The sequence below is a fragment of the Euprymna scolopes genome, chromosome 3 (assembly GCF_053919585.1).
Source record: "Euprymna scolopes isolate OS-2025 chromosome 3, ASM5391958v1, whole genome shotgun sequence".
NCBI lineage: Eukaryota > Metazoa > Mollusca > Cephalopoda > Sepiida > Sepiolidae > Euprymna > Euprymna scolopes.
This window is the reverse complement of record NC_136484.1, coordinates 111007753-111031090: the sequence shown is the minus strand read 5'-3', so window position 1 is coordinate 111031090 and position 23338 is coordinate 111007753. Positions and strand designations below refer to the sequence as shown.

At 30.7% G+C, this 23338-nt stretch overlaps 1 protein-coding gene across 1 annotated transcript in view; it reads left to right on the top strand.

Moving 5' to 3' along the window:
* LOC145258164 (proteasome maturation protein-like) overlaps positions 1–23338 on the top strand; it is a 214660-nt gene that overhangs the window by 121171 nt on the left and 70151 nt on the right. The window contains exons 4-5 of the mRNA XM_080115971.1: positions 2661–2762; positions 12836–12929. Of these exons, the coding sequence (XP_079972097.1) occupies positions 2661–2762; positions 12836–12929 (196 nt within the window). The remainder of the gene's footprint in view (positions 1–2660; positions 2763–12835; positions 12930–23338) is intronic.

Genomic DNA, 23338 nt, shown 5'->3' with positions numbered 1-23338 from the left:
AAATAAAAAAGATATGACTTATTAAAGCACATTAGATATGTAATATTACCGATGTCCACGAAAATACAGCATACGCTTGTAATGCTAGTCTAAGTAATATGTGACAAAATGAACATTTTGCTAATTTAATTGCGAATATTAATTAGAATTTTATTCTAATGGTTACCTATAAAGACTTTAAATCAGACTATAAAATCAATATGCTAATTTCAAAAGTATTGAATTGATTACATTTAATTATGTACTAAATACTATTGGTAACGATATGACCCCCTAAAACTATGAATAATGCAGTTTGTCTTGTCAGAAAGTGTAAGGTTTGATTTGGACTGCTAGAATTCCAAAATATCCAACTTGTTATACATTAATTTATTTATTTATTTTTTTTTTTTTTTTTAGATTCAAATATTAATTTTTATTTTGGACTATTATTCTCATCTTTATTAGTTGTTGTTTTTTTGATCTTTTATTGGTTTTGTTTATTCACAACGTTTCGGCCAGTGATGGCTGAGAATGCAGTTAGGAGATTCGAAGTTCCTATCCGTCGCGGTTACGACCTGACGAAGGCCAGAGGAATAGTTGGCCGAAACGTTGTAAATAAACAAAACCAATAAAAGATAAAAAAAAAAAAAAACTAATAAAGATGAGAATAATAGTCCAAAATAAAAATAAATTAATATATATAATGCTCATCTCAAAAATGAATTCCAATTAAGGAATAATATTGTTATTCAACTTCCAACATTCAGATGGTAGGTTGATTCTTTGAAGATTAAAATCTAACTCTTACTCCTCACATTCTTACGACTCTCACTCCTTCCAAAGCATCCAACTCCCTCTGAATCTACAACCATGCTATTATTATGTCTACACATGAAATAAACTATGAAAAGGTTGACGTATCATAAAAAGACAATAATATTGTTTACATTTGTTTAAAAATTCTGTTCTATTTCTTTTATTTTAATTCGTCTATCTCTTCACCCTTAATAAAATAAACTTTTTTTAAATTTGATCAGTATGCCTGTTTCTCCAAATATTTTTATTTTTGTATTTAGTACAAAGGTAGTCTCTGCCTCCTTTTAAACTTTCAACTCCAGAATTTGATTACCTGTTTTTTGAGGTGAGGAAAGTTGGATAAAAAACAAAAAATTCCACTGAAAGTAGCACCTTCATCTAATTCGCACAGCATCTGCTCAATATTGGCTGGGAGAGCAATAAAAATGATAGTATGAAAAGTAGATAAGATTGGTAACCTTTAACCTGATGGAAAAGAGTGGCAGTAATTCCTAACCGGAACCAAACACCAGCAGTTTTATGTTGGTGATAAGGTCGGCTTTGATTATAGAAACAGGTAAAAAAAAAAAAAAAAAAAAAAAAAAAGTGAGATTAAAATAAGCCGTTAAAAGAAACAGCTTGTCCAGTCTGTGTTATCTATTCAAAAGGTGCCACTGAAAATGGTTGTTTTGTGGTTTTAATTAATGATAGATATCAGGAAATGAGAGGACTAACTATACAGAAGTCAAACCACAGCATAATGGTTAGAGTTAGCTAATAGGCGGGAAGACTGAGGTTTAATCTTCAGCCAATTCATACCAAAGATTTTTTTAAAAATTGTACTTGATATCTCATTGATAAAACCCCAGCATTATATGCTGAAGATTAATAAGGGTAAGTGACACCTTGTCATACATTTTGGTGTAGTAGACGATACAAACGAAGTCTTTGGGTCGCCATCAACTAGGGTTGATCCATTTATTTATTATTTTAATTTTGGAAACAGTAAACTCAATACTGATTTTAACAAAATAACTGCTGTGTTGGTTGCCTTGTCAGCAGGCTTACAAATTTGTTGACTGCAACCCCATGCAGAGGAGTACATAAGAGACTTATTTCTCCAATTATATTTTCAATTATTGGTTTGCTATGAGAATGAAATTCTTTAAAAAAAAAAAAATAATGAGTTTATAGGCTATAAGAGTCTAACAAGTAAACTTGAATCTTGTCTACCCTAATTTATCTGTAGCTTATTAGAAAAAGTAAATTTGGTACCATTTGTTTGTTTTGCAGATCTATGTGATTCCATTAAAATTTAAAAAATATAGTGAAAATAATTTTTGTTTGGGATACTGCTTAAAATCTTGTTGTCACTCATTTATATACCTGTGTAGAATGTGTGCTTGCAGCATTTGGTAATTTTAAATGATCACTCATCTAAATATGAGCAGGCTTGATAAATATGTCAACCTGATTTAGCTGTAAGAATTTTACATATCATTCAAAAATTTTCTTTGCCACATTCCAAAATATATTTGGATACATTTGGTTCTAAGATTTTTATGTATTATATAGGAAACAGGTTCTAAGATTTTTATGTAAGAATAGTCTATTATATAGGAAACATGTTAAAGGCACATAAAATTACTACTTCACAATACAAGCTAGTATATGGATAACATTTTTTAAATTTATTTTTTTATAAAAATTTGTTGTGTATTTTTAAATGTCCATATTATTCGCTTTGTCTATATCTATGTATGTGTACATGATTTATATTTTCTCTGTAACATTTCATTAATTAAAACATTATATATAAATATATTTATATATTATGTTTATAATATTTATACATTTTTGTATTTTTATTTTTTAATTTTTAGTTCCACCAAAAAAATGAGCAAATGGATTTTTCAACTCTTCGTAAAATCCAAGGCATTCACGCTCCTTTAAGACTCAAGATGGAAAGACTAGCAGTTTCCAAGGTAACATGTTTATTCAATGTATCTCAGATAAGTTTTAGTCCTTGGGAGAAAGTCCCCTTGATTTTTGAGAACATTGACTGTAACAAAAATAGAGAAATTGCTTGCAATTTTTTATATGCGAAAACAAAAAAATTCAAACAGTTTTTAAAATTAATATTCTGACAGCATAGGCCTTAGTGTTTCAATTTTTTTTTGTATGTCATTTTATTCATTTGCAACATTTATTTTGTCATTCTTTTATAATCGAGATTTGGTGTCCATCTTCTGCCTGTAACAAAACCATTTTCATTATTTCAAAGCAACATTCTTAAAATATCAGTCATTATATTTATTAATATTTACCTACTTTCTTAAAAAATATGAAATTATGCCATGCGACAAATTCTATTTTACTTAGTAAGACTATCGAATCAGTTAAATAGTTTAAATCCACTCAAATCTTTTAGTTTTGCTTACAGCGTATTATTATTTAGAAAGATAACAACCCCCCCTCCCCCACCAAAAAAAAAAAAATTACTGTAAAAACTCATTTAATATCTGCATATCTTTTTACAAATGTAAAAAATTATGCTTCTAGGAGGTGTATAAATTTTAGTTTTATTGGTAATTTAAAATCAATAAATATTTATTTTATCATTTATGGCAGTTTTAAAGAAAACAAACGAATCATTTTGAACATAAGAAAAAAAGCACACATTTTTCTGGTTCTGATTGTCGCAACACTGACACATATATATATATGTGTGTCAGTGTTTGGAGGTACAAAATTTACTGCATAGATTTAAATAAAATATGCGGAAATTTCTTGACAGCTCTTTTAGCTATCATTTCTTCAGAAAAAATCGATTAGAAGCAAAACAATATTATTGGCGAAATTAAACAACACTAAAAGGGAATTCGGATATGCCAAGAATTAAGAAAAAAATAAATGATTTAAAAAAAAAAAAAAAAAAAAAAGATTTTACTCTGTATATACGGCGTTTAAAAGCGACTAAAAATTGGCACTTCTTTTTCTTTCCCCTGGTTGTGCCAATTTTTAGTCGCTTTTAAACGCCGTATGTACAGATTAAAATCTTTTAATCGTTTTTTTATTTTTTTCTTAATTCTTGGCACATCCGAATTCCCTTTTAGTGCTCTTTAATTTCGCCAATAATATTGTTTTGCTTGCTACCGATTTTTTTCCTAAAGAGATGATACCCAAAAGAGCTCTTAAGAAATTATATATATATATATATATATATATATATATATATATATATATATATTATATATAACTTAACACTTAACTACATTTAGGTAAGCCACATTAATTTTTATAAAGCACTATCTGAAGAAATATTGTGCCCTTTGCATGTACAAGGTTGCTGATTTGATTTTGAGAAGTTGATATCTCACACAATCAAACATTTTTGTAGAAACTATTAAATATTTGCCTCGGGAGGATGTCTATATTTGATAGTTTATAAAATATATTCAAGTTTATAATATCAACATTATAGGCACTATAATCTAAATGAATAACTGCAAAAGTGTTTTTTCATCACATCTACCACCAAATCTGCTTATTTTTATTTAAATCAATCATACAACATAGTCTTTTGAAGTACTGTATATGTAGTAGAGAGCAAGGACCTGAGCAGAGCTATTTGTATGCTTAATATGTATATCTATTTATGAGTTGTAATACAATGAAACAGGGCTGTATGTTGATGATTACAAATATATTTTAAGCACTCTCTCTTTGGGTAGAGCACTGTCATAAATAATCTCACTACTACTTAATTGGCTGAAAAATGTTGTTTGTTTATAAATAAGTAGTTTGAGCACTATAAAAGTGGTGGACGGATGTTTGTTTATAATAGACATTTGGCAAGTTATTTATGGGCACCGCTCCTGTGGGTTGATTGGTAGAACTGCTGACTACCAATGCATGGATCTAGGTTCAATCCTCGACTTGGGATAGGTGCTAGTCTAGCGGCACTGATGAGTTGTGATACAATGAAACAGGACTGTATGTCGATGATTACATATATATATAGTGCGCAATAGTTTTGCCAATATTAACACTAATCATAAGGATTTAATAAAAAGTAATATAAATTACAAAAGCTTTTCTTAAAATAATATATTCATTAATTTTCTAGGAAGGTGATAAAAATAAAAATGATTATTTTATAAAATTACAATCGATTAATATTAAAGATAGATAATGTAGTTATACATTTAAAAAGAATACTTTGAGATAGATTGATAGTCATCTAGATGGTCGGGAGTGTTTGGTTTGCATAAGTATAAATTCCGTTTGTGTTTATGTACATGTGTACAGTTTCAGATTTCTATTATTTCCAATAAACTATTTCAGCTACGTTTTAATAATGATGATTCTTCATAAACCTAATTTAATATTTGGGCAATACATAGCCTAACCTTTTGTTTTTGTGTTTATGTATATTTTTAACATAACAGATGTTAGTTGTTCAGTGTTCTGTAAATCACTCAAATTTTATCTTTACATTCAATAATATTATTGAAATGAATGTAAAAGATTTTTCTAGTTAAAATTAAAACAAGTTGTCATTTGATTCTCATACAATACTAGCTGCACCTGGCCAAAATTTCAAAGCAATCGTTAATGTAGTCTTTTAAAGATTAGCAATTAGTAATATACGAACAATTACATTTTTATTTATATAGATGGTATCCGAAATGAAACGAGTTTCACAATCTTTTTTATTACATTATTTTAAAAAATTGTGAATGATGGACAGACACACAGACGTTTATAAAAAGTAAATACTTTAATTTTATTGAGCAACTTGTAGAAATTGTAAATTTTACATCAACAAATAGAAACTGAAACCTTCAAACCTTCAGCTTGAAGTTCTACCAACTGCTCATTTCAAACTTTTATAAATGGAGCTTAAAACATTACCTCAACAATAATTATGGCTTTGGTATGACATTGATTTAGAGCATTTCAGATGACTGCCAGCTGTGATATGGCCATGCCAGTTGTCTGATGGAATGTTTCATGGAACCCTTTACAATGAGACAGCAATTTTCTTGCATTTTGTAAAGTGGTCCTGTGTGTTTTACCATTGAATTTAATGGGATTTGTATCACACATAAAAACTTAAAAAATTTATCCAATTTCAATAATTGTAAAACCTTAAAAACTTATAACTTTTCTGAGTCTGCTCATTTGTATGATATCTATTTTCACACGTATTTTGTACATATGAGAACTTCCACATATTTTGCACTGTTGTAAAGCCACCTTGAGACGTGTATTTTGTGAATAGCTTTTATATTTCTTAAATTTGTTTACAATTGAACCGTCTATTCTTAATAATAGTATCTCTGTTTGATGTAAATAATATGTAATTATTTTACCTGATTATTTAAATTTATTTAATGATTTTTTATGATTATTCTCTATGCCCAAAGTATTGATATAAAAAGAGTGTAATTGCCCATGTTTTAGCATATTATAATGCCGCATGATTAATAGTAAAGAGTTGACACAAAAAGCCATTATTTATGCATTGTGAGAAACTAACAAGTGTTAAAAGAAGATAACTGTCCAGGGGGGATGCTCTCGCTCTGTTATCTTTTTAAGATAAAACAAAAAAACAACAAAAAAAACTGTTCAAAATCATACAAATGCAATTCCAAACTTAGTACAACAGTTCTAGTTGAATGACAGCTACTTGGTTTCTTATTATAATTTGCAAATTTGTGTTAGAATTTCGAAATGATGCTGGTATAGCTGTTTCTCGATCCACAGCACTTCAAAGCAGCAGGTTACCAATTTCAAAGTCACTACTAACAATTAAACAGAAATAAAGGCTCATGATCATCACAGTTGCTCTGTTGATCAATGGAAGCAGATCACCTTAATCTCAAACAACGCAATATGTTTCTCCTGCAAAATTAACTCCTTGCAACAAGTCGTCATCATGAGACATCTACACTGGTCATGTCATGCCCTTTGGCAGCAACCATGAAGCAATTGCTCTAGGATTTCAAAAAGTGATGTCATCGACAAAAATTCTGGCTTGTGATAATTAAAGCTGATGTAGAACCTAACTGAGGTCTCCAAATTTATGGAGTTCAATGTTGGAGCAGCGAGTGGCTAGAGATTACTTGATCATCGACTTAAAATTATCAGTCTTGGTTGACCTTCATGAAGGACATGGTGTCAAGGATGGATGGAGCTGGCTTAACTTACTCCAGGTAAATGCAGTTTCAGGTACAAGTCAAATAGTATTTCCAATGATCTTGGATGAGGATTTCATATTTTATTCAGTGATTATGGGCCTCTTCATCTGGAGAAATTCATACAATAGATATGATTATCAAATGCATGCAAAAAGGTATACAATTTCCTCAATGGTTTATGTTTGCCAAGCATCTATGTCGGAAAGATCTGCTTCTTGAAAAGATTGATTTTATGTTGCTATCAAGAAGTCTTGGATCATTTCTTTATTCCATACATTGAGGAAAAGTTTGGGGAAAACTAATTTATCTTCCAGTATGACCTTCATTCACATCACACTTCAAAATCTAAAATAAGAAAGAATGGTTCAAGGATGAGAGAATACCTCTACTTTATTGGCTTGCAAATAATTCAGATGCAAATCCAATAGAAAATTTTATAAAAAATCTGAAAGAGGAGATAAAGAAAATACTACTCTTGAAATGTTGAAGAAGCAAACCATTACTGAATTGGATATTAGTTAAGTTAAAAAAAATCATGACTTATAGAATAAGATAAAATATGATTATTCTTATTGAACTACTTTATTCATCTTGCTGAACGTGATCTGCCAGTCAACTGGTGTTTCCTTGTTGTGAGGTTTTTGAAACGTGTCCAATAAACCAGACAATGACTCCTATACTTGCATTGCATCAAATTTGTTATTTTAAAGGGTGCTCAATACACAGGGCCAGGGGATTGAATGGGTCATTTACAAAGAAAACCCAGCCATTTTGTCTTTTTCTTACAAGATATAAACTCCTTACAGTTAAAAAATTTTGCATTACAAAGAAAATTTGGTTTGTTGGTGAAATACAGACGAAATTACTTTTGCTATATATTGAATTGATATACTTTTCAAAGTTAACTGTCTGAATTCAAACAAATTTGATAAGAAATATAAGAGTTATTTGCCAGAAAAAACTGAATATTCCAATTCACTGAGTTGATGTAGTATACATACTAATGAACGAATCTGCTTTGAATCTGTGTACAAGAGTGAAATACGATAATTTTTAATGTATCAGATTTAGAAAGATCATTGAGAATATGAAGTAATATTTTTAGATCCACTTACAGACACTAAATTGTCATTATATTAAGATTTCATTCATCAAGTAGTAATTTGTTTTCTAATTCCCTCCGTTATTGCTATTAAACATAATTAATACACAATTTTATTCATGTTAAAAATCCCAACATAATGTTTGTGTTATGTAAGTATTGTTAAACTATTGTTTTCGAATGAAGGTTGAGAGTTGACATTGTTAAAGAGAAATATTTTGGGAGTGGCCATAGCAGTCTGAGTAATTTTTTAATTGTTAATATCCCATTATTTTTGTTGCAGTACTAATTGTTGTTTTATTTATTTTACTTATGCTGGCAAAAGATGAGGGAATTTATGAAATTAACATTTTATGTCATCTTTGGGTAATAACCTTGGAAAATGTATGAATCCATTTCACCTCACTTCTACTCCTTACATGAAGTAGTATGATATACTAGACTTCCAAGCATATGAATTCAATTCCTTTGCAAGTTTTGTAATGATTTATTTTCTAAATAGGTAGATGATGAAATAAACCACATAATTATGTTACATTTTAAAATGTTTCACAAGAAATTAAGTTTTAGAACTTTGATGTTTTAATATTTAAAAAAATTGGAATATGAATTTTGAAGGCTTAAAAAACAATTACTGCAAATAATGACAATATCATGGAAGTTAAAACATTTTGGATTTTTTTTTTTTTGCTTTGTTTTTGCAGATTTTCTTTTTTCTAATTTATATACTGTTTTGTATTTATTTTTCATCCATATTCTTTGAAGTATTCTATTAGCTTCTTAATATGTTTAAAATATTTACACATTTAGCAGTGGAAATGCTATTTTCAAATGTTTCCTGACAGACCACTGGACCAACTGATATAACCCGTGTCATTATATTTAAAGTATCAAATTTTAAGTATGAAATAACTAATCAACAGAATGAATCAAAATGCTTAGACACTTGTAAAAAATTGTTTTTATTAGCAAATTCCATTTTTTTCCGGATGGGGGTTTCTTTTGCCACTTTTTATGTTATATTCTGCATACAACAAATAACACTGTCACAAAAATGGATTTTAAGGCGCCCCTCGGAAAAGACCAAAAAGATGATTGAAACGTGGGCAGTTGGATACCTTGCATCAATATATAAAGACAACAAGACTACATTCTGACCAAGCCTTTTTGCTGTGTATGATGGAGAGATGAATCCAATGTGTACTTTGTTGTGCCGGATAAACACATACATTAATAAACATTGATGATAGTTTGAATTTTACGTTTTTTTTAATTTTTGAGATGAGGATTGATTGTTTGTATCATTTGAATTCTTCGGACGATTGTTCTCATTTTGAGTATTATTTTCACAACGTTTTGGTCAGTGTAACCTCTAACCTTTTTCAGGTGTACGAGGTGCATTCAATAAGTTTCCAGATTTTTTTCATACTGGCACTTTTATTGATAGTACCCATATGAAACTCTAGTCCCCTTTGAAGTAATCTCCTCTGGCTGCAATGCACTTGTTCTACCATTTCAGCAACTTCTGGAAGGCTCCATGGAAGTCCTCTCCTGTGAGCATGTCAATGACTCGTCACAGCCTCTTTCATCTCAATTGTTTCATAACGACAGCCTCTAAGGTTTTCCTTGAGTTTAGTGAATAACCAAAAGTCACAGAGAGCAAGGTCTGGACTATACGGAGGGCAAGGAACTGTCTTGATGCCCATCTTGGTTAAATAGATGGAGTTGTGGATTGGTGAATTTACACAACTCTTCTGCATCTTCAGTTCCTCACGAATAATTGTGTGTGCAGTTCCCACACTGACATCAAACTGTTCATTTATTGTCCCTATAGACACTAGATGCTTCTTATCCATGAAATTCTTTATTTGGCCAATCAACTCTGGTGTTCTGACTTCCTTACTCCTTCCACACCTTTCATTATCTCTCACAGACTCCCTGCCTTCCTTGAATCTCTTATGTCACTTAAAAACTAATACTCGATTCATGCAAGATGGCCCAAAAGCAGTCTGAAGCATTCCATACGTTTCTGTGGTATTTTTTCCAAGTTTAAAACAGAATTTAATTGTGTATCGTTCTTCTAAGATCTCCTCACGTCTAGATTGCACTTTTGAAATTCACCAGCTGTGACAATCAGACTTTAGTAGGGTGTATTCCAATTCCTGCTGTAGCTGTTCATTTAAACCTGAAATTATAAAAATTGGTCAGTCATCTCATTAGATTTATAGTAATAACATACTGAATTTTCAAGAGCCTACAACAATTTTAAATGACTGTACAAAAATAATCTGGATACTTATGAAAGGCACCTCGTATCTTGTAAAATTAGAGGATCTTTCTGTCAAACTTGGGAATCTGTATGGAAATTCCTACAAAATCTTATGTTTAATCTATGAGAGTAGCATGCTCTTGTTCCATCAGCCATGACTGGGTAAAACTCTTCAGTAATTCGCAATTGTATTTTAAGTGAATGGAGTACTTAGTAAAAATTCAGTTGTAAAAGTTACAAGCTGAAGGTTTAATGTTTAGTGTGGGCGATCTAAAATATAATTGCTAATTACTTAGAACTTCTACCCAGTCATGGTTGACAGAATTAGAGCATGCTACCCTCATAGATTAAATAAAGGGTTCTGTTCGAATTTTCATACAAATTCCTGTTTGAGAGAAAGATTCCCCAGTTCAATAAGATACATCTGAAGAACATCGAAGGTTACATTGACCGAAACATTGTGAAAATAAGATTCAAGGTGAGAAGAGTAGCCTGAAGAATCCAAATAATATATTGGGTTATCTTTACTTATATCATCTACCAGTTAATCATGTTAGCTTTTCTGGGCTTATACATTAGGGTTTCAAGATAATCATAATTTCATTAATATTAGATGTAACTTTTTTTCTTGTCTTAAAAAAACCCAAAAAAAACAACAAATATTCTAATTACATATTTCCTGCTTTTGTTTCTTCTTTATAAATTCTTTGTTGTTTATACTTTACCCTTTTAACTATCCAGACTGTTCTGTCGTCTCCTCCCCACCATGTTAATTTGACCTTGTTGCCAAAACAGACCCTCACAAACTGTTCTATCCATGTGACGCCTTTTACTATTTCTACCAGTCTACTTCACCAACCCCTTTTACAAATTACTATCATTAATTCACCAAGAAACTAAAAATCTATAATTGCTGCTTTTTTACTTCATACATTTTTTTTCTTGTTTCAACAAACAATAGCGTTTAAAGGAAAACATTTGTCGCATATCTCTAATATATTTGTTTTTACAAAGTGAACAGCATTTCGTTTTTAGTTGAGACCCTCACTTCACCTCACAGCTTTCAACAGCTTTTTAAGAACTTGCTCAAGTTTATAATTAAACTTTGTTGTGCAATAATTCTTAGGAAGTTTGTTTATTTCGGATTTTAGGGGTGTGTGTGTGCGCGCGCGCGTGCGCAAGCATACCTATGAGGGGCTTAGTCTGTCCCTCTTACTTCAGTTTGAGAATTGCTTTTTCATCACGAAACTTGTAGATTGATTGGGCACGGTTTAAGAGTTTGTTTTACATAAATGAATATTGCAACGTATATTTTTAATAATAAAAGAATTGTATTACAAATTTCAATTAGTTACATGTAAATTAAAAATAAAAAAGTTTTAACAATCGTGCTGTCTTTGATTAAATATATTGCAAAGTTAATACATTTCAAGGTTCTGTTTCTTTAACCAAACTTTGTTGATTGCTTATTTTGATATTATGAATACTTGACATTAAACTAATGACAATCTTAGGTTCTAATAAAAATATAAGAATATTTAAGTACTCTTCTAAGGACAACGTATCATATTTTTTTTCGAATTAATAAAATGAAGTATCTTTCTATTTACTATAAATTTTGAAACTGTTAGTTGAATTTCAACTAAAGTTAAAATTCCTATGCTTAAAAGAGAGACATTAGCTATAAAAAGTTGAATATAAAAATAAAAAAAATAGGGAAAATAAAATTGGCATTACTTCTGAAATCTGGCATCTAATCAAAAGTTTTATAAAATGGCATATGAGAATGAGGGTTGATTATCTTAGCTGGTCTATCTGCATCAACACTATAAAACACATGCATATAATGTGTACGTCTGTTCTGCCTCTATGAAACATTCTCTATATGTGTGTTTCTCTGTATTATTCAAATTATTAAAACTATTGGATTATATATTCTTCACCGAATAAAATCTTTCCCAATGTAGAGTATGTTGAATGATTTGAGCCTAATTCACAAGTAAGGAAAAACGTATGTTTTTGAAGAATTTCTTTATAAACAAAAACAATTTTATTTTCTAAAATTCTTTTTAAAAAATAAACACGCTATACCCTGCAGGTAGTTAATCTTAACATTGGTTATATGAACAAATAAAAATGCTTCAACAAAATCTATGTTTTTGTTTTTAATAATATTCATCAAGTCTCAGATGTTATATTATCTAGTCTGACTTGATTGTAATTTGTGTAAATGTATAAAATATTGCAAGGATTTTTAATGGACAGTAAACTTGCTTTCAAGAAAGCATGTGAAATACTTGATGTTATTGAGTTCGCGATCACAAAAATAACCAACAGTGGCATATTTAGTTTATGTAAAAATTAGTTTTCTTCTTCCATTTTTAGGACTTATGCATTTTGGCATTTTAATTTTGATTAATTTCTCTTTAGAAAAACAAAAAAGAAAACAAGAAACCAATTTTTTTTTTTCTTCCTTTTCAGGTTGGTCATTTACCCTGTCTGCCCAGGTCAAATTTAATGCTGGACACATTGACCGGTAGTGATGATTTTGTAGGCTTTGAGGATGTTCTTAATGGTAAGCATTTACTTTTTTTATTATTTTCTATCTTTGGCTTTTTTTTGACATATCATTGCCTTTTCTTTATATCAAGAAAAATATAGGATAACATTTTTAAAATACTAATGAAGAAAAGATATTGACCAGCATTCTCTTTCAGAATAAATGATATGAGAGAAATCACATTAATCATATTTATGTTTAATTTTTCATCTTTAATTTTGTAAAGATGCAAGTATTTTTCACAGATGCTCCTCAGATTAAATTATGTGAATTGATTAAATAACTAATGGGGCATGACAGAGGTGTCCTTTGAGTTTGGAGAGTTAAATTCTGCAAATCACTTAATTTTCTTAAATCCAAGACAATATATAAATAACAAATGTTACATAAAATATACACTAAACGAATCATACAGAGTTTTCCTTGATTGTGTTCAGAAAATTTTTAGAAGTTGTACGGGATGAGTCACGGGAAACGGATTTTTTACATCTGATAACGGTTGTGGGTTACAGTGATTGAAATGTTGTGTAAATAACATTCAAGATGATTTTTAAAAGATCTGTTTCCTGTGACTCACTCTGTATTATAGCTATAATCTGCTCTGAATGAATACGTAAAAAATTTTCAAGCTTTATATGTAATTAATCAAAGCAACTTTGATGGCTGTATCATGCTAGCAAAATTAGCAAAAAAAACACTGGTTTTTAAAATCCACTTGTTTTTTCTATACCTGTATGGATTGCTGTTATCCAATGTTTTTTTTTTTGTTTTTTTTTCCAGCTTTTTATTTTTTTAAATTATGTAGGGGTTAATGCAAATAGTCATATATACTATTATATAAAAGGAACTTTGTAAGCTTGTTATCTATGGAGTCCTAAATGGGCTGATTTTTTAAAATTTCACACAAATCTACTTTATGTGCCTGGCAATGTTCTTAGATAGGTATTGTATCAAAATGCCTCTGATAAGTATCAATAATCGAAGAAATCTGAACAGACGATTTTGACTAAAGTTAACACCTTATACAGCCTAACATCACAAGTGCATTTGATAATTGTTATTATTGCACAATCAGAAAGGCTTGGCATATAAAACCAACAGTAGGTTCTTTGATATGACAGGGGCGTATTTGAAATGAATGTTTCTATTTAGAACACAATTGAAGCATGATACTTAGCTTTTGCATTTTAAACTTTACTTCAAGCCATTATACAAGAATAATTTTATAAAATCAACAGCAGGTCCTCTACAGTGCAATGTACTCTTCAATGTATTGTGGACTAAATCACTGAGAGGAGGCAGGTGAAGCTTCCTCCTGGTGTACCACAGTGGATCTCCAACTAGAGCAATGAAACATTAAGGAAAAGAAACATTTCCTTTATGTTTTCCTTAATGTTTCATTGTTAAAGTGTTTTTTATTTAATAAGTCTGAAGAAAGGCTGTTCTTGTGAAAATTTCCAAACAAAATATTGTTTGAATTTGTCGAAATGTCTTGAAACAATTGTAACTAACAATGAAATACACTTTTTGTTCCTATCAACCCATTTTTTGAAGTCTTGGTTTTTGTTAAAACAGTGTGTGTGTGTGTATATATATATACTGGCAAAAACCAAAACCAAGAAGGAATAACTTCATATTTGTATTTTTTTTTTCAGATATTACAATTGTTTCGACATAAACCAGACAATTTTAAATTTTATATCATTTAAAAATTTTCGTAGTTACATCTCATCAGATGTTTCAAAAAAATAATACAAAGTTTGTACGTATCTTGACATATTTTCATTCCGTTAAAACTACATCGGGCAGTGATTACCACCCCCCTCATGTTCTTAACATGGCAACCATGTGTGTTGAAGAAATTTATATCGGCAATATTTTTGTATATTTGCTCTAAATTATGGCAACAATTGTTAAATTTGGACTATTTTGAAACCGGACAAAAATTCTTATTGATATATGTGCATTACCATTGGTTAATTGATTTTAAATATATTAAACCTTTTGAATAATCTCTTCTAATATATATAATGCTCCTCATCTTGAGTTGAGCATATTGAGAAATGATACATGAATTACCATTAGCATATAATCGATGCTGTTTGTGTAAACAAATCGAGCTTAGGTATTTCGGATATGTCAAAACATTGTTAATTCATGACTCGCACAGCAGCCGCCGATTAGCGTAATGGTTAGGAGCCTTGACTGTCGTACAGGCGGTCGGGTTTCAATCCTGGCTTGAAGTAGTTGCTTGTCTAGCCGCACTGATGAGCTGTGAAACAGTACTATATGTGGATGACTATATATATAAAACAGTACTATATGTGGATGACTATATATATATAATTTCATGTATCCACAGAAAATGTTATATGGAGATATAATATTTTATGTATCAATTTTCAGTATTCACTTTAACAGTGTTCAGCGCATGAGTAGAGCTAGGTAATAAGTTATGAAAATATATATGGCAATTAAGTTACACAGAATTTTCCATGTTTCATTCCCATAAGAACTCGTCAGATTAAAAACTTGATGGGTTCTTACAGGGATGAAACGCAGTTGTCATATATGTATTTTCATAAGTTAGCAAAAATGTATCTATTTGTAAATCTCTTTAACCAAATGCTTTGTGACAAATTCTTTTATATGTAAGATATGATTTGTCTATTAATTAATGGAATTACAATTGTTTTATTTAATGATCCATTGCAAAACTGTTGCCAACCTACATCATTTTATCATAAAAACTGACAAAATTTACATTTCTCCAACATTTCTTTCAAGATGATCGATAATAGTTCATTTTTACGACTGAATTATCCAAATAAATTAATTATTCTAAATTTTGTTGTCCTAAATATCCCACAAACAAATCAGGGTACCTCCAATAAATAAACAACCTTGGCTATAAACAGTACAACATAAGTGTATATTCTCAAACAAAATAGATTTGTTTTAATAATAACTAGCGGGGCTACCTGGCATTGCCCGGGTATTTAGAGGTGTGCCCAGTTTTATAATATTAAACCAGCCATGACAATGAGGATGTAAACCTGTAATATAACATATAGATTTATATAAATGGTACTAAAGTAGGTATCAATAAATCTTTAAGTAGAAAAATAGAAAAGAAAACAAAGTGTTAAAGACAAAACAAAAAACATTCCCTTTCTCTTCTATTTCTTCTTCTTCTTCTCTAAGTATTTTAGTTGATTGTCACTTTATGTCAATTAAATGGTGGCTACATTATGAATAGCTACAAGGCTATTAAATCTCCTTCTAAATACTATATTGAACCACATCTAAACTACTTGTCAATTCTTAATAGTAAATACCATGTAATTGACTTGGTCATTTTCTAAACAAAGCCGTGGCATTGTATAACATTAATTGTATTTAGAATAGATTTCCAACTGCTTAATCTACATGCTTAGCATTTTCAAAGTTAAGCACTTGATGAACCCATTTCTTAAACTGCACTCACCAATACCAAAGTGGCATATGCAATCTAAATATTCTTTTGACTAGGGTATCAATAAATGAAAATGTATGTACGTGCAAATAATTCTGTTGAGTTTTAAATAGCAGTGAACATGACATTATTTGGATGATGTTATTGATGTCACAGTTTTATTTTGTGGTCACATTTTTGAGACGTTACATATGAATTTTTTTTTAACGATTTTGATCATTTAATAAAATATTTAATAATTGTTTTGCTTTTCTGATATTTTCAAATTAACCTTAGAAAATGTTTTCAAAGTTGTAACCAAACTTTATACGAAAGCATATTTTCTTATCTCTTTCAAAAATGTTTAACCATCTTCTTTTATCAAATGTTATTAATTGACACATATTTTCTTTGAAATTTACAAAAGAACACCATACCTGATACTATCGCATTCATGCTACTATTTTGCCATTCTGCCCATTCATCACAAACTCTAATTATTATTTTTGTATACTACCCAAATTAATCTAATATTCTGTACGTTCATCTAAATAACATCACTTTGTGAATAGTTACATCTAAAAACATAAAATAAAAATGAAGAATTTCATTATTTTATTTATTTTTGTCATGCAATTTACATGTATTATTTAGGTTCTTTTGGACTACTGTTGTCATCTTGGGTGTTGTTTTCACAGCATTTCAGTTGATGTAACCCCCGACTATCTTCAGGTGTATCGTGTCAAATTTGGGAATCTTTTTGACAAACTCAGGAATCTGCACAGAATCTCAAACAGTACCGTTATTTAATCCACTGGGGTAGCATGCTCTTGTTCCATCAGTCATGATTGAGTAGAAGTCCTATGCAATTAGCAATTGCATATGGCTTAAATAAATTCAAAATTCTGTGTAGATTCCAAAATTCAACAGAAAGATTCCAGAGTTCGACAAGATACACCTGAAGATTTGAGATTACACTAGCTGAAATTTTGTGAAAATAACACTTAATATAAGAACAGTAGTCCAAATAATTGTCATCTCAAAAATTCAGAAACATAATAATATTTACATATTTTAGACTCCTGTTCTTATTTTGCTTGCTATTTTCACACCATTTCAATTATATTTTTCTCTAGTTTTTTGTCATAGTTGGTAACCTGCTGAGAAGTTTCAACTGAACGTTCTTGTTTATCTGTTTTCTTTAGACTTCTCTCATTCAGTTGCTTTTAAGATATCTTGTATCGCTCAACTTTTTTTTATTTAATTTCTTCATCAGGAATTAAATTCACAATTTTTAGGTAGAATTCAATCTAAAAGATCCACAAAATAATAGCAACATTTTGAAATATGCAGCTAACGACAACACTCATCGCAAGAATATCATGTCTTGGATCCTTATGTTCACAAATAGATTTTTAAAAAACTGAACCTACCCAGCTTTATACTGGATTCTTTTTATTTTCATTTATTTTTGCTTTTTGTTTTTTGTTTTCAATTACATAAATACTTTTTTTTATCTTAATTTTAAATTTATAAATAAGAAAATAAAAAGCCAGAAATTTAGATCACTCATATTATCTTCAATTTAAATTATTCTCCGCTGTTGATTTTTATTTGTGGGTGATTATTTAAAAATGTTTCATATTAGAAGTTGTTTGGACAGGACTAAGTATTCTTTCTATATAAATGCATTTGTACAACGATAACAAATGAAAATTGGCTAGTCAAAAGCAAAGTTTTATTTGTCAGGTTAAATTGCTATTGGGTTTCACTTTGAAAGTTTGATATAATGTTAGACTAGCGTGAGTGCCCGGCATTGCCCGGGTGTTTGGAGGTGTAAAAGAAAAAAAAAAGTTTGGTAGGCAGGTAGGCTCGAACCCAAAACCTTGAGCAAAGGTGGAAAAGAAACAAAAAAAAAAAAAACCTTGGCATCTTACTCGGCCAGGACGACAAAGGAAGTGAAAAACGTTCTAATTTAACATTTAAGTTTACATTTAAGTTTACATGCAGAAAGTGAATGAGTTCATGCAGGAGAAATGAAATCACGCAGTTCTTTCTGTTGTCATGGGGAAAATCGGATCCTCCAAGAGCGGGAGCTCTGGTAGTATTTTAATGAATAGCAATTGTTTGATATGAAGGGGTATTCTCCACAGTGATCTAAGCTGATTGCCTTCAACACCTGTTGGCCACGAAGGCCAGCGACTTGACTTTTTTTCTTTTTTTTTTCTTTTAATCAGTTTCACTTTTATACAAAAAGCCAAAGAAACATGCAGAAAGCAGGAAATACCGCAAAAATAGTGTGTAAAAGTCTCTCAAATAAAAGATAGACGTGACCTCCTTCCACAAATCGGAGATATTATAATCTAGGGAGTATATAAAAAGTTCTAAAAAACAGTGAGCCCCCCCCCTCCAAAATCCTTTGCCGGGCATACAAAGAATGTGCACATACTAACACACATGTTCACTTTTATATTATAGATGATGTGGCTATCATTTTATAGATTATGCACAATTGTTTATTCTTCAAAAGTTAGCTAATTCATTTTGTCATAACATTTTAGAAAATTGTTAAATTAAGTAAAATGATATGATTAAAATAGAAACGAAAGCCTGGAGTTTTGTTATTCAATCGTGCATTCTCTTACTGTTTTTCAAGCAATCTGATATTTTAAGACACTTTTTATATTGTTTTCATATAATGTGAATATTTTTCAATGCAACAGTTTTGTAGACATATGTGAAATTACGTCATATTTATTAGTTTTAATTAGATGAGTTTATGTTGAAGAAATTTGTTTTTCCTTCTCGATTCGCAACTTGATTTCGGTTTTGATGTTAATATGTAAAATTATCTGGTTGAATTTTCCATGTTAGACCTAAATAACATTGCATCTGATAAATCGATATTTGATTCTGATTAGCAACTTCTTCCTTCTCATTCTTGCAGCATGCGCTTGACGCACACAAAAATTAATTCACTTTAGTTTATTTTCTGAAAATATTTATTCAGGCAAAGAAGATTATTATAGTGGAGACAGTTTGGAATAATGATTTTAAAAAAAACGTGAATTGTAAGAAAAATATTAATTTAAAGAAAAAAAAATGCCTGATTTACCCCCTTTTTTTTTTGTAATTTTAAAATTACTAAAATGTCATATGATGATTCTGGGTATGATTTTAAAGTAAGGGTGCCCTGAAAATATCTCCACTAAAATAATAATAGTAAATAATAGTAGATGAACAGTTACCAAAGCATAGCTTTGTAAAATCTCATATGGGTCAAGCCACTGGATAATTTTATTGTGACCATATAAATGAAAGTGAAACAACTGTTTTTTTCTATTACTGTATCAGTTGTTCTATTGTTTTATTGTTCTTAAAATAAATGAACTGAATTGAGAACCTGTGCTTTGTATTACTGTATGGTGCTTTTTTATTGTTACTTTTTGGTGAGGACTAAGCGGACTTTCAAACCACTCTGTACACGTGGTGATGAGACCCCACTTTTAGAGTTTTGTGAAGTCAGCCCTTAGTTGATATTACTCACAGTTCTATTGTGATACTACATGTCAAGGTCTTATCTATTACTAGCATGGCTACCCAGCATTGCCCGGGTTGAGAGAGGTGGCATACTAAGGCTGTCCGGGTGTGGAGAGATGATATAGTAAGGCTATTGAGCAACCCAGCCCTATAAAGAAAATAGCAAGTACCCATGCAAAAAAAAAAAAAAAAAAATTAACCAATCCCCTAAAAAATGGAAATAACAGCGAGTACCTGTGCAAGTGCAAAATAAAAAAAAAAAAATAAAAAAATAGCTACAGTAGCCAAGTTCAAACCTGTAATGCTAAGATGAAAAGGAGGTGAAAATAGAGGGAAACGCTTTAGTCATCTGGCCCACAGCGCAGTTATGATGTTACAGGCCTTCCAAATAACGCTTTTAAATCATACGTTGAGATCACGAGGCGTGAATGACTTTGCAAAAATGTGGCCCCCTCCTTGCAAAGAATGGCTCAGTTGACGGTGAAAGACTTCCATGTTTTTTTGCCAATTTTTGGATATTTATTGTCCGAGAGATGGATCTGCTTAACGATACCTTTTTTGTCGGTGTTTGTTGCGTGTATCAAAAGTTTTTGGCAGACATACATACATGCACACTTTTGGGGGGAGTTAAAACAAAAAGTAAGTATGAGTATTGAACCCGAACCGTTGAGGCAAAGTTGTAAATTAAAGTGTGAAAAAAAAAAAAAGTGCAATGTTAACCATTGCCCCACCGCGAGATGCTAACGGAAACACGTTTGAATTTATTTAATTAGTTGGATTTAGCAGGTGCCCGTTTTAATGAGTTAATGAGGTCAACTGCGGGATAGTATTCATTTACTGCTGAACGCTTTTTTTTTCCCCACCCCCAAGATGTTATAGGAAAAAGACTAACCCACATGCGGCGAGCGACAAATATTGAATATTTATCTTCCCGAAATCGTTAACTGTGAGATATTACGATTTGTATGTGATATAAAAAGTTTTAAAAAGTTGTTAAGCGAGCGACCGCTTCTCTGAAAAAAGTCTTTTGTTGACATACAGAAAAAGCGAACACACATACATACATACATTTTCACTTTTATATATATAGATATAAAAGCGAAAATGTATGTATGTATGTGTGTATGTTTGTGTGTCTGCTAAAAACTTTCAACAGACAGAACAAAAATTCACAAACTCGATATCATAGTGAAGCTCTATCCTTCGCTCGAAAAAATGGCCAAAAAACGTTCATTTTTTTCACCCCGAAATCGACATATTTCGACCGGGGAGGTGGGGGTCAACAAAAACAGTCCTCTCGTGACGATGACCGGTTCTACGCATGCGTCAGATGACGTCATGACCTGTTTTACTTTAAATAGTTGAAAAACTGACTAAATTTCATGTACGTTGCGTTAGGTCAGTTGATTAGCGCGTTGGTTCATTATCTAAACGTTTTGGGTTCGAATTGTGTGAGATGTCTTTTTTTTTTTTTTCGATTTTTTTTTTTTAAATTTAAATATTGAACCAATGTTATTTAAGCCATTTTTCACGTAACGATCGTTTTTCTGGGGTTTTTTTTTTTTTACTTCGCTTATCCACCCCTGACCACACACCCAAAAACACCCGGGTACCCACCGATTTTTTTTATTTTTAATATCGAAACAGGCTTATTTAAGCCATTTTTCACCTGTTCGTTTTTCTGTTTTCATCGTTCGTTTGCCTTACGTTAGTTTTTTTTATTTTTTATTTTTTTTTACGATGTTTTGATCCCCCCCACTTAAGTTTTAACGTTTTCTTTTTTTACTTCGCTTATAAAAAACAAACCTGACGTCGTCGTCACACTCGACGACTTCCGTGCGCGCACCTGTCAATTTGGTTCTTACTTAAATAAATTCAAACATCTTTTAGTAACTCATTCTGGCTGGCCGATTTTATTTTCAAACTTCGCCTCAGGGCTTCGGGTTCGATCCTACCAACTTCTCCCCACCCCCACCCCGGTTTATTTTTTATTTAACAGCACATACACACACCTACAAACACCCGGGCAATGCCGGGTACCCCCGCTAGTATATATATATATATATATATATATATATATATATATATATATATAAAAGATTTCAATTATGCTGGCCACAAATGTTTCAGTTATGTTTGAAGACAGGATAACAATGTAAAAAAGTACATAATTACTCGAGAATCAGATTGTGAACAGGTTTCAACACTAGGCAAATTTCTTCTTCAGACCGTTTATAAAAAAGCATCTGAAGTAGGGTTTAATCTGTTTGTTTTTGGTCAAAATTGATGTTTTTTTTTTCTAAAGTAGCAATATAACTATGCCTATTTTCTTTGCCAAAAGTAGAATTGATTACAGTAAAAGGTTGAGTATAGCTTTTCTACACTATCAAATATTGTGGTAATAACTATTAAATAATTTTTAATGAATTTAAGTGTAATATATATTGTATGTAGGCACACGCATATGAATATTGGATTTAATTTTAATAAAAAAGAAGCAAATGATTTTTCGCTGACCTTTATAAATGGCTCATTTTCTGTTGTGTTTGATAAAATGCTGTCGAGACGAGAAACTTTGTCCTACTCATTTGATGTAATTTACACCACACTAAATCTGCTCTCTATTAATATCTGGTTAATATGAAAAACAGCTGTAAAAACAAATGACATTATTTGTTTTTAACTGAAACTCTTTTAGATTGACTTTACACCTTGAACTCATTTTAAAACATTTAGCTCCATTCAAAACTCATCTTTTTTTATATAGGAGCATTAATTACTTCTAATTTACTATTTTTACATGTGATGTTACTTCCGTATTCTTAACATGCACATATCATCCGTTTAAAGTTAATCTACTCATACTATCGACAACCTGTCAAGCTGATAATCCAGTGTATGATACCAGTTGTGTAATGGGAATACAACTACTTCTAGAATTTTCTTAGAAAAGATATTTGTTACTGTTTGAATGATGCAATACGATTAAGGGGAGCTAACTCCTACTTCAGGTAGAGTTAGCACCACCTTTTTAACTCTGTTATGTGAGTTCTCATGATAGTTGTGACACACAAATGCAACTAATATCGAATTAAGACTGATATATGTAATTTGTATCATTCTATGTGTCGCATCCTTGTAAATAAAATGTCTACGTCAAGTCAAATGTGACTATCCTCATTTCTTCCACTGCTTATGTCATTCATGTGCTGCACACACATTTTAATTTTGGGGCATGATCTTCTGTAAGACACTAATAGTTATGACATGCCAACACACATTCTTAACAATTGCATATATTTAACTTTTGGCTCAACATAGGAATTTACATTAATTATACTTGGATTGGTATACCTATTATGGTATGATTACAACTTATTTTTTAGCTACTCTCCTCTTGTGTCTGCTTGAAGAAGAGGTGCATATTTAA